The sequence below is a fragment of the Marmota flaviventris genome, chromosome 11, assembly GCF_047511675.1.
Source record: "Marmota flaviventris isolate mMarFla1 chromosome 11, mMarFla1.hap1, whole genome shotgun sequence".
NCBI classification, from domain to species: Eukaryota; Metazoa; Chordata; class Mammalia; order Rodentia; family Sciuridae; genus Marmota; species Marmota flaviventris.
Genome location: NC_092508.1, coordinates 60,219,748 through 60,232,293, shown reverse-complemented (window position 1 = coordinate 60,232,293; position 12,546 = coordinate 60,219,748). Strand labels below are relative to the sequence as shown.

At 37.3% G+C, this 12,546-nt stretch overlaps 1 protein-coding gene across 3 annotated transcripts in view; it reads right to left on the bottom strand.

The window, feature by feature from the left end:
- Window positions 1-299: 299 nt before the first annotated feature.
- Window positions 300-12,546, bottom strand: part of Slc25a12 (solute carrier family 25 member 12) — an 82,706-nt gene continuing 70,459 nt past the window's right edge. For all 3 annotated transcript variants that reach the window (XM_027946131.2, XM_071619076.1, XM_071619077.1), the window contains 5 exons: window positions 8,338-8,478; window positions 6,278-6,416; window positions 3,278-3,436; window positions 3,085-3,175; window positions 300-1,390 (listed from right to left, as the gene is read on the bottom strand). In XM_027946131.2, the coding sequence (XP_027801932.1) occupies window positions 1,189-1,390; window positions 3,085-3,175; window positions 3,278-3,436; window positions 6,278-6,416; window positions 8,338-8,478 (732 nt within the window). In that variant the 3' untranslated portion in view covers window positions 300-1,188. The remainder of the gene's footprint in view (window positions 1,391-3,084; window positions 3,176-3,277; window positions 3,437-6,277; window positions 6,417-8,337; window positions 8,479-12,546) is intronic.

The following is a 12,546-nucleotide window of genomic DNA, read 5'->3' as shown; positions in this document are numbered from 1 at the left end:
GATGTGTGTTTAGATCCAAATTAGTAATCACACCCTTGGTGAGTGACTTTTGGATGAAATAAGCTTTTATTGGACTGCTAAGTAAGGAGCTAGATACCACCAAATCACCACATAAAAAAAGAGCTTTTCTTTTTCTTGCCTCCCCTCATTCCACCCTATCCCTTTAGGAAACCAAATTGTCTATTTCCTATAAAGATGTGTAAGAGGGTAAACCTGACCTTGAGTTGTTTAAAATCAGTAGTGAATGAGTACAAAAAGCACTATCAGTATATTTATGAAGGAAAATCCAACTACATTCATACATTTTGGTGTGCTTTTATTTTTTATTGGAATCATACCATATGAAGGGAAATTGTCAAAGTGTCCTTTACTCTTTCAAAAGCTTGACCTTTGCTCTGCTGTGTCAGAGGAAAGCAAACCTAAACAAGTAATGCTGGAAACCACCCTGTTTCCATATGCACACCGACAGGAGAAGAGCTGTCCCAGAAATGCTTGTTGATTAACAGAGGAAGATCACACACACATTAAATATAAATGGAAACACATGAGCACACCAAGTCATTAGCTTGATCCTCTGGCATCCACTAGCATGCGCCTTTCCAAAGTATTACTTATTTGGTGATGGGTCTCATTATGCCTTTTATCAGCAAATACCTTCTTATTCCAGAACGGAAAACAAACTAGGAATTAAATACATCCAATATTGATGCTTTATTTCCATAAGTCACCAATAAGAGAATGAATTTAATTTTAATACATTGATTCTTATGTGATTCTTAATAAAACACTTTCAAAACATTCTGTACATTTCAAGCCACTCAGAACTGCATTACATTTCTATAAATGTGATTTGTTCGGATGAGGTGCCAAGATGTCTCTGTACAAAGATGTACAATATGTACAGTCACTGTAAGTACAAGCTGTGCAAAGCAGAGTCTAAAACACTAATTCATGCCAAGGCTTAGAAAACATGTCAACACATAAGACTAACGCTTATAACTGCATTGTGGTTTTTCCCTGGGCAGATGATTACTTTATAAACAAATATATGTATATATATATCATATAGAAAGAATAGTTTGACTTCCCAGCTCAGTCAGCACCATGCAGCTGACTGGATACACTACAGGGCTGCTCTCCTAGGCCTCTTTTTTCGGGTGCCATTTTGCCATTCTTGACAGTGTCTCATCACTGAGCTGTTACCACTGCTGCCTTTGGCTGAACCACTGCAACAGTAGGAGACTTAAATTTGGGGAGATAAAGGCCAAACTTGTTTTCAATTCCAGCAAAAGTGGCTGTGGCAAGTCTGTATCCACCAATGTGATCAGGATTGGCAGGAGGAAGGTCTGCGATGCGGGACTTAGGTGTTGGTTCTGAGCCAGAAGGTTTGCTGTTGACAGGAAAAAGTCAATGGTTAGTGTGCTCAAGATTGACAAGGGTGGGGCTAAGGATATAGTTCAGTTGGTAGAGTGCCTGCCTCACATGCACAAGGCCCTGGGTTCAATCCCTGGTACCAAAAAAAAAAGATTGACAAGGGTGGCTAAAAGTGAACATTTTCAGTCTGACCCACATGCCAAGAAGTTTGTTTGTTTCAACCATTTCCATGTCATCTATGTTGCATTAGCCATGATTTATAGCACTTTGGAAGCTCTACATGCACATATTTGAGGAGAATGGTCTCAATTTCAATGCTTATATACATATATAAATAGATGACCAAAAAAAATATATTTTTCCATTTCCTAAATTTTTTTTCTACAGTAAGCATATGTGAAACTAATCATAAAAGCATACATTTTTCTTTATTTTGGCATAGTTTAAAATAGTAGCTTAATAGTAGCTCATAAATGTCAAAAAGTTAAAGAGAAACAGCCAGTTCTTTTTAAGATTCAGGCTTTTCTATGATTTCATAGAATCTTAATATTTGTATGATATAATTTGAAGGTTGTTATTCTTATTCTTTTTTGTCTGGGTCCCTCCACTTCCTGGTTCATCAGCTAATTCCCTACTTAACCTCTGAGGAAGAGTCAGGTTCACAGTTTGCTATGAGCATTCAGAAACAGTATTTGGTCTTCTGCTGAAAAGCTGATAATTGCTTGCTTTGGACAAAACTTCCCCACCCAGCAAATGTAACAAGTAACTGCTCTTCTCCCCAGGGTAAGCTTCAAGTGTCCCAATTTTTTTGCCTATATCCTACCAATGATTATACCCACAGGCATAACCTCTTTTTGAACCTGCTAGGGGACAGGAGCAGGTTGACAATATATTAGCTCTAGGAAGACCTATAACTATCTAATAATAAATAATGGTGAATATGAAATATTAGAGGTGCAAAAGAGCTTGGTTATTTGGCAGAAAATTCACAAAAGTGTTAATAGTACACATTTATATCACTTCTGCTGGAAAGGCCATATAATACAATTCACATTGAAGGACCTAACTCCATAAAGTTCCAAACTTGCTTACACAAAAACAGACGATCATTCACAAAGCATTTTCATTTGCTGCCTCCCTAAACTTTCCCCAAATAGCTGATTATTATGTGCATTACATCATTCTGCCAAGGTCTTACCTCTTAACACTGAAGCTTTTTAAGCTGACTATTTAAAATGTATTGGTCTAGCTGGGTGCAGTGGCATGGCTTGGGAGGCTGAAGCAGGAGGACTACGAATTCAAAGCCAGCCTCAGCAAAAGTGGGGCACTAAGCAACTCAGTAAGACCCTGTCTCTAAATAAAATACAAAATAGGGCTGGGGATGTGTCTCAGTGGTTGAGTGCCCCCAAGTTCAATTCCTAATACTCAAAAATTAAAAAGTAAAAAAATAAAATGTGGGGCTGGTATTGTGGCTCAGTGGTAGAGCACTTGCCTCGCATGCTTGAGGCCCTGGGTTTGATCCTAAGGACCACATACAAATAAATACATAAAATTAAAGATATTAAAAATAAATAAATAAATAAAATGCATCGGTCTTAACAAATTCTTTCTTACTGGTTTTCTGAATTCCAAAATGTCTTTGTAAACAGAACAAACATTTGTTTTGGTTTTGGTGATTTCTTTGTAAAATAGTTGAGCAGCTGCACTTACAGGCCTCCAAAATCAATGTAAAACCACCGCTGAAGAAGTTCGTAGGTGACCAAAGTAACCCCAAACTGGGGAGACGATCGAAACACTCGAGCTGAAAAAGAGGAGTGGGGTAGGCTTAAAACCATAACAACTGTGGCAAAGACAATCACTGAGTAACAAGGGGCAAGACACTAAAGCCAATTAGCTGTTCTACCTGCAGTCCCTTTCCAAAACGCTGAGGGCCCTTCTTCCCGAAGTATCTTTCTGAAACAGTCAATGACACCACTGTATGTTGTCTGGCCAGCACGGGCAGCCACTTGCAGTCTTGTCTTGATGACATCAGCAGGGGTCACCAGAGAAGCAGCAGGCACACCTTTCAGGAGAGACATATTTAACTCATGCATAAAAGGACAGAAATACTGCTGACATCTAAACCATACAATCTGCAACTTTAACCATGTATGAGGAACTCAAAGCTCCTTAAGTAGATGTCTAGGCACTAATAGAAAAAGGGACATCTAGGAACCTATTAGCTGCTACTGTATGATCCAGGAAAAATACTTTTTCTTTCTGAATGAAGAAAATCATTGTACATTGCATGATCCTAAAGAACTGTGAAAAGAAAAAAATGCAACAATAGTAACAGGATTATTCCCAAGTGTTCCCTTTCAGTTTCAATTATTTTATCTCCTTTTTTCCTCAAATGTGATCATTTTATGTACAAAATATAAGGATAATGTCAATTTAATGAGCTGCTGAATGTATCTGACACCCAACTATGGTGTTTTTTGCTGAATCTTGTCAACTATACTGTATGAGGTAAATTGCAATACTAATAAGTACTGACTCACCTATTGGAGGGTGAGCTAACTTGAGAGTCTCCAGCTAACTTGAGAGTTGAATAACTCTTTTCAGACAGACTTACATGACAGGAATCATTACAACTGGAGCAAAAGGAGGCCAGGTGACCAGTTAAGGAACAACAGGGAAGCTGATCATCAAAAGGCTTTGTATCTATCTCCTATGCCTGAGCTCCCTGGAGTCATATTGAGATTGATCATCAGCAGGACACACAAGATGGATTTCACAACCCACTTTTTACTTATAAAACAAAACAGGACACAGGAGCGACATAACGTTCCCCAAGGGGAAGAAATCCAATTTGGCCTAAATATTACTGTATCATCACTAGGCAGATGGAATGGGTGGCCTTATGGGGGCTCTGTTAAGGAACGATGCAAATACCTCCACACAGGTGCACCCTATTCACATGAAACTAGGTAAATTGCCTCCTTTAGGAGACAGGATTTCAAATGTTCTCAGTGCCCACCAGCAAAGCTTTACTGGTAAAAATTAGAAAAAATCATATCTCATTCTGAAAACACTTCAAATGTCTATGGGCAAGAAGATGGTGCTGAGTTGGAATATGTTTACTTAGTTCAATCAACCACTGGCAAATTCCTGTCCATGATCATAATGTTCTCTGCCTGTTTTTTCCTGCTGATTGGAAAGTACAAGGAAAAACTTAGAGGGAAAATGCTGGCCCCCATTTAAGAAGGGGCGATTGGCGCATATAAGAAAGGAGCCCGATGAACACTTCAGTGCCAAGACTGAGCTAACTTTTAATGTTCAACTAACCAAAATTACTAATGGCAAAGAAAAGGGATTTGCTGAACCCAAAATTATGGCTCAAAATTCCCAGAGGGAGTTTCTAAATCATCACAAGCCATCCTCTGCCATTATAGGCAAGAATAACAACATGTCCATCTCCACACTCAGAACACACTGAGCACACCATAATTCTGGACATGCTCAGGCTATCCTGCTTTATAGCCAAAGCTACCAGAAAAGAATAAACCTGGCACCTGAGAACCAAACAGGGTACCTGAGCCCAGCTGGTCAGAGCCACATGGAGCTCTATAATGGCTTATTGCTGGCTATATGGAAAACAAATACATGACCTTTCCTTCTTCTGTCATTTCTTGAGTGTTGGTACAGCCAAGGATGCCTGGTTCTCCCTTCTGTTCCAAGTTAGCTCCTTCCTAACTCAAGAGTAAGGCTAGCCAGGCACAGTGATGCACACCTGTAATACCAGTGGCTCAGGAGGCTGACACAAGAGAATATCAAGTTTAAAGCCAGCCTCAGCAATTTAGCAGGGCTCTGTCTCAAAACAAAAAATAAAAAGAAATGGGGATATAGCTTACTAGTTAAATACTGCTGGGTTCAATCACCAGTACAAAAAAAAAAAAAGTAAGGCTGTACCTGTGAGATCAGAAGGAAAGGTCTTAGACTCTTCTTTCAAATGGAATCTCTTCTGTGCCTACTTTGGTATTTTATACTAGATGAAAATTTTCATTCATTCTACTGACACTTATTGAGCTCCTATTATTATTACTATGTTGGCTATATAGAAGGCAAAGATGAACAGAATGAAACTCCTATCCTAAAGCAGTACTTAGCCTAGTACAGATTATAAAACATAGAAACAACTATGAACAAAAGAAAAATCCCAGAAACTGAGGAAGCAGAGGCAGGAAGATCCCAAGTTCAAAGGCAGCCTCAGCAATTTTGCAAGGCCCTAAGCAACTTAGTGAAACCCTATTTCAAAATAAAACATAAGAAAGGGCTGGAAATGTGGCTCAGTGGTAAAGTGCCCCTGGGTTCAATTCCTGGTACAAAAAAAAAAAAAAAGACAAGAGACAAAAAGTTAAGGATCTTGATGAAAATCAATGTCAGGAAGAATAGGGACAGCTTCACAAAGAGAACTCAATTTTGGGCCAAATCACATAAACTCCAATATATAGTGCTAGGAAGTAAGGGCATGCAAGACCTGTGCATCAGCATGGGGTGTAACAAAGCAGCTGATTTGATGAGAACTTTTCCACCTTAATGCTTAGCTTGGCGGCACCCAAGGTTTCAGGGGAGAGGGAGACTAAGAAACATGTTAATGATGAAAGCCCAATTTAGATGGGCAGATCTAATTTGGCTCCAAGTTGCTAAGCTGCATTAAGCTGTTTATCCACATTATGCAAATGTAATTAACTCTCATCAGAATTACAGCACATCCCACAAAGGAGAAAAGGCAATCATATTTAACTAAGTCAGATATAAACAATAACTTTTCTAAAAAGAAAGGGGGAAAGTACATAGAGATTCTGTACTTCTCAAAGACAATGGGAGGAGAATTCTTTGGGTTAAAATATTCTGTAGTTACCTGCCATGGCTCCAGCTGCAAGGAGATTTAAACCTTTCACGTGTCCATTTTCATCAGCCAGAAGTAGTTTGCAATGAGCATAAACAGGAAAATAGATTGCAGAGAAGGGAATGTCTCGGAGGAAACACGCTTTGGCACCCTGTCACAGAGTCAGGAAATAGTACAAAACAGTGTGTAAACAGGGTGTGAATGCTCAAATGGGATCCAGAGGGCTTTCAGCCTGATGTGTCCCTCAAACAGTATTAGAACTGATGTGGAAGGGAAATGGGGGTGGGAGAGATGAATGTAAGCACAGAACTTAATGGAGTGGATCCTAGAGTCCTAGACTTAATAACTGGGCAATGATAGTATTCTCACAAACAAGACTTTTCTGGTATTTCTAATAGATTCAGATTTTTTTTTAAATTAATCAATTTGATTTTTGTTGTGGTAAAAATACACAGGATGAGATCTACCTTCTTAAATTTATGAGCATATAGTACAATATTAATTACAAGCATAGGGCTCTAGAAATCTTTATAACTTATTAATGTTGGCATAACTGAAAAGTTAAAAAATTGAATGTAATTAAATGATATGAGATTAATAAAAATTTAATCCTCAAACCTCCAGGTTGCTTGTTTTATTTGGCTTTGGAAGGGGAAGAAAGTTGAGGGCAGAGTTGTAGGGGAGGGTTTAGACTTTAAATTCCAAGATTAATAGCTTAATTCCTAAGTAATTAGTAAAGATAGCCCAAAAAGACTATCAAATTATCAATTTGATCTCTATCAGTTTAAGAGTTCTTTCCATGCAAGGTAAAAGGCTACATAGGCAGGGGTGAGAGTAACTATTCTAAGGAATTTTTCCCTCTTTATTATCAATGTGCTAACTAGAAGTGGACTAGGGGAAACCCAGACAAATATTTTAGCAGGAGGTTTCCATGAGAGTAGAAAAAGTGATAGCTTGTCCCAGTGACTAAGGTCACAATGACCACCTTTCTCAACTTTTTCCACAGCAATCCAGCACTTGTTCCTAAGGAAAAGGCAAGCTAAACGGAAAAAAAAAAAAAAAAAAAAAAAAAAAAAAATTCAAGGACTCTAAAGGATAATACAGAGAGAAAAAATATTCATAAATTCAGCTCTGAAAGGGAATTCTAAAAAGAATGGAAATTAGAGGTGGACAGGGAGGAGCAAAGTGTGCAAAAACTCTCTCGAGATAAGCATCATTGTTTGCTGGTCTCCAGAGAACCCTGTAGCTGTGTGATTCTAATCTAGAGAATGTCTAATTTCTAATTTTCAGCTACTGAAGCAAATTTACACATTCCTGCAATGATGGATCTATAAATAAATTGGATGCTGTGGAAACACAATTGCCTAGAGTGGCTAAATTTATGTATTCCTCCTTATACGAGGCAAAGGAATGGAAAGAAATACTCTTCCTTGTTTAAGAAAAATAATAGCTTCTGCTCCATTACATCTGATCTGTAATGATGGGAGTAAGTATACCTGCAGGGAAGGATCTGTTGACTGGCATTTTGCTAAAGTATAGTACACTCTTTTTTTTTTTTTTTAATGGAATTCATTATTGACAAATCCTACCACTTAACTTCTTAAAGATCTGAATCCTACCAAACTCTACTACTGTTTGACTGTGGTCAAATTATTAAGACAAAGAGAAGCTCCTATTGGGAGGATAACAATAGAGATAACTCAGATTCAAAATAAAGACTATTTTGAAGTTCTAAACCCCCAGCAAAGAGAATACCAAAGAAACTTCCCAAGCCCCCATGGAATTAAAGGCTGAGAGCCTGAAGCCAGCAGGTCTGCAGTGCAGGCCTCCCTGCCAGAGGCTTCACAAAAGCTGCAGATGACAACAGGAGAATGTGCTTGTGTATCCCACTGCCTTTAATAGCAGCGTCCTGATTTTTTCTTTTTGTTTGATTTTCTACTCCATGGACAACCCTGCTGGACAAGATTGCTTTTCAAACTAGTGGGGACGAAGTCTGGTTTTCACATTCTTTCACATTTATATTGAGTACATTACAACTTCTTTGCTGAGCTAGCCCAAGGGAATCAACCCACCTTATACAGACCAAAAAGTCCCAAGTCCCGTAGCACATTCAGGGCACTGACTCTGGGTCCTGTGGTGATCTCTCCGGCCACCTGCAGGCGAATCTTCACTATCTCCAGTGGGTTTGTAAAGATGACCTGAGAACCCCCAGCCTGCAGACAAAGGAGAAGAGACAGAGTGTCGATGAAAATAAGAAAAAAACTAGGAAACTTCCATTTCTCCTTCCCTCCCTCCCCCCCCCCCCACACACACCTTTACACCTCCCTCTTATTCATTGGAAAAAGATGCTTTAGCTGACGCTTTAGCTGATGCTCTGAGAGATGGTCCCTGTCACAGGTCAACCTATGTCTGGGTTTGTTTCTATTTAAAATGTCAAGATTGTTCCTCAGACCAATCTTAACCAAGATAAACCCAGCCATATTAAAAACAGCAAAACTAATAAGCCTAGTTTGGAAAACAAATGTGAAGGCAGATGTGGCAGTAGGGTACCTACCCAGTGAAAGGGTAAAATATGACAAAAGACTGGTATCTTTTATATAATGGAGCTATAACCCAGATCTATAATGTTTCTTAGAAAGCATTCCCTTAGCCTAGCCACTTGCTTCTACTTCCTTGGATTGTAGAACAATTAACAACACTTTTGCCCCTCAGAAGTATCTCAAGTTTGAGAGAGGGAAGTCTCCAATTCAAATTCTAAAATAGATGAGCCTGAGAGAACTCTAAGACAGATAGACAGATAGCTAGCTATCCCACACAAAAGGAGGAAATTTAGAAAGATATATTTCAGTATCATTTCAGACAAAACCAGAAAAACTCTTGTATGAAGAGCTAAGAAATGGAACATCTATCTAGTTACCATGAGTACAACACCCTCAGATCAAAGCCACATTCCATACTCTTAGTGGTGAGTGATAAAAGATTTGAATTTGGATAATCATAGTGTATTTGCATCTGAAATTTGTTAACTAGTAAAGAAAAAAAAGAATGTTTAAAATAAATACTACCAACTCCTTTTTGACATCTGTAAGAAAGAAAAGATGTGTAGCTATGGATACATAAAAATAAATAAAATATATATTATCTCTTTCCATGAAGTGAAAAAATCCCATTTATACACTGTCATCTTAAACTGTGGTTGTTTACATTATATATATAATCATAACTCTATTCATACAATATTCATAATCATATTCATATAATCATTAAGTAATCATAACAACTGCAATGCATGTACCATGTGAAATATGAAATGTGTGCCTCATTGGGGGCACTGTGATTCCATGGATATCAAAATGCTACAAACAATACCCAAAAAACTACACAGGCAACCTCAATAGCATATCCATGCTTTAACTTCACAACAACAGTCCTGCTCAGTTATGTAAAACCCACAACCCTTTCCAAAGAGCAGCAATGTTGTGTTGCTTGGCGCATTTTCCAAACCACTCTGGGGCTACAAAACCCCACAGCTACACAAGTTCCATTTGACCATTTCCTCTTGTCATAATCCACAACTGCCAACACTGACACTAGATCCTTTCCTCTTTCCTGGATTCCCCAGGGCCTAAATCCCTCTTTTGTCTACCAAACAAGGAATGCAGCGATTTGAGGGCACACTTGCACACACTCTCCTGCAGGAACACTGTTTCCTGTAACTCCCCGACTCAAAGCAATTCAGACCACTGGCACACAGGTCCCCCAACAATGTACTGACCCAGTTTTATATGTTGATATGCCTGCATTTCTCTCTCTTTTAATCTGTTGCACTGCAGGCAGAAGGGAGCATATCAATGTTTGAATCTAAGCAAACAATACTTTCAAAAGGATTGCTGAGGGAAAAATTATGTTAAACTGATAATCCAAGTAATTACTCCTGTAGCTAGTATTAAAGACCAAACCAATTGGAAAAGTTTACTACTTCCCTGAAATCTTTTGTTTAAATAATTGTTGCAAAGACTATCTTTGGGAAATGTGTTTTATATTCCAAGCAGATTTAAAAAAAAGAAGAAGAATAGAACAGGACTACAAATTTTAATCATAATCCCCCAAATTTGCTACCATCAGACAGTGTCAGCCCTAGGTGCTAAGTGTTATATGTGAACATTTTGTTTAAATAAATACAAAGTTCTTTCATGCTTTTAATTATTAGTAAATTATAATATCCAGCAGAGTAGGGGAAGTACAATCTGCATTCCCCAATTCCAAGTTCCCTCTCATCCCACCTCCCTTCTACCATGGCCACTTTTGGAAAAAAATGCCAGTTTATTAAGATTTGTTCTTCTTTAACAATTCTTCATATTTCTTTCCATCTGTACAAATAACAAACTATCTACTAAAATTCTACTAAAACAGTACAATAGAGAGGAGGTGACAACATTTTCAAATACATTCCCCTTAATTGTTATATGTTTTAAAAGTTAGTTACCTTACAGTAAGATACAAAAATGCATTGGACATGAACACAAAACTAAACTGATATGCATTTATAAACATACCTAACCTGGCAAGGGAACATACAAACAATGAAGCGATGACACATTATAGCAAGGCATACGACTATAGTTTATTTCTTACCTACTTATTCTACTGTACTAGAAAGAGCAAAACTTCCAGCAATTATGTAGTTTGTATATATTTAAAAACCAATAAACATTTTTAAAAAAACTTATGATAAGCCTAGAAACATGTAAGTAAATACTATCCAGGAACACTGAATAAATTTAGACTAAATAAATAATAGTTTAGACTGACGACTGCTATATGTCTAAAACTTTGGATGTTTATATCATTTAAAGGGCAAATATGCACTGTCCTTTTAAAAACTTTGATGTTGACCACTATCTTAAACATATTAAACTGGAGATAGGGGGAGGGGCAATAAAATCTGAATTAGTTTATTATACTGGTAAGTAACTAAGCAACATAAAGATTAGGATGTTATCATACCCTTCAACTGAATCTTCTCCCTCTGAGAAACAAATACATTTCCTCTATTCTAAAACTCTGCTAATTTTAAGTGATAGCATTAAGAGAATAACAACTTTTCAAAGGAAAAAAGCACTGCTTACAAATTATACATTTAATGTATAGAATTTCATGAACATTGTAAATTTTCAATGAAAAAAAAATAGTACCTGTATTTATACAAATATGATGTTTGCTAATGTTTTGTTTTGTTGTGCTGGGAATTGAACTCAGGGGCACTGTACCACTGAGCTATATTCCAGACATCTTTATTTTGAGACTGTCTCATGAAGTTGTCCAGGCTGGTCTGAAGCTTGCAATTTCCTGCCTCAATTTCCCAAATAGCTGGGATAACAGTTATGCACCACCATGCCAATTTGTTTGCAATTTTATTTTTATTATGTAAGTGCACATGTATTTATTTAGTGTGGGTGTGTGTGTGTGTGAGGGGGCAGGGGGTATATAGGAGGATGGGTGTTCACGGATGATAGGCAAGTGCTCTACCACTGAGCCACAAACCCAGTTTGTTTGCTAATTTTAATAAGAACAAAATTGAACTGAAAAAATTCAAATGCTCAATAGAAAACAGTTAAATAGAAGCAAATTATATACTTTTAATAAAGCAATGCAAGTTGCCATTAAATCATGACAAATTCCATAAACAGAATGAAAAATATTAGCTACACATTTGATCACAAATATGTCAAAATATTTTACTTAAGTTTACCAAAATAAAAGTGAGTTAAAGATTAAAACATTAGTTGTATATTAGAAAGAGAAACTGAAGAACTGGAAGAAAAAAATTAATAGCATACCTTGTTGCACCTTTTAAATTCTGGAATAATACGAATGTATAAACTACTCAAAAATGACAACAGAGAGAACCAGTCTTGGGTTTCTTTACAGACTAAGTCCTCCTTCATACATTCCTCCTCACAGCAAATTTGATAATTTTTATAGTTTAAATCTATTTTTTAGCTGGTTGACATTAGTCATCTGTGGATTCAAACTTTAAAAAGCATACACACACGCACGCGTGCGTACACACACCAACACACACTAAAAAAAAAAAACACTAACCAAATATAGCTAATTATTGGAAATAACAGACATCGAGATACATAAAATTTAGCCAGGCATGGTGGCACATAGCTGTAATGCCAGCTACTTGGGAAGCTAAGACAGGAGAATCACAAATATAAGGCCAGCTTGTACAATTTAGTGAGATCCTGTTTCAAAATTTTTTAAATGTAAAA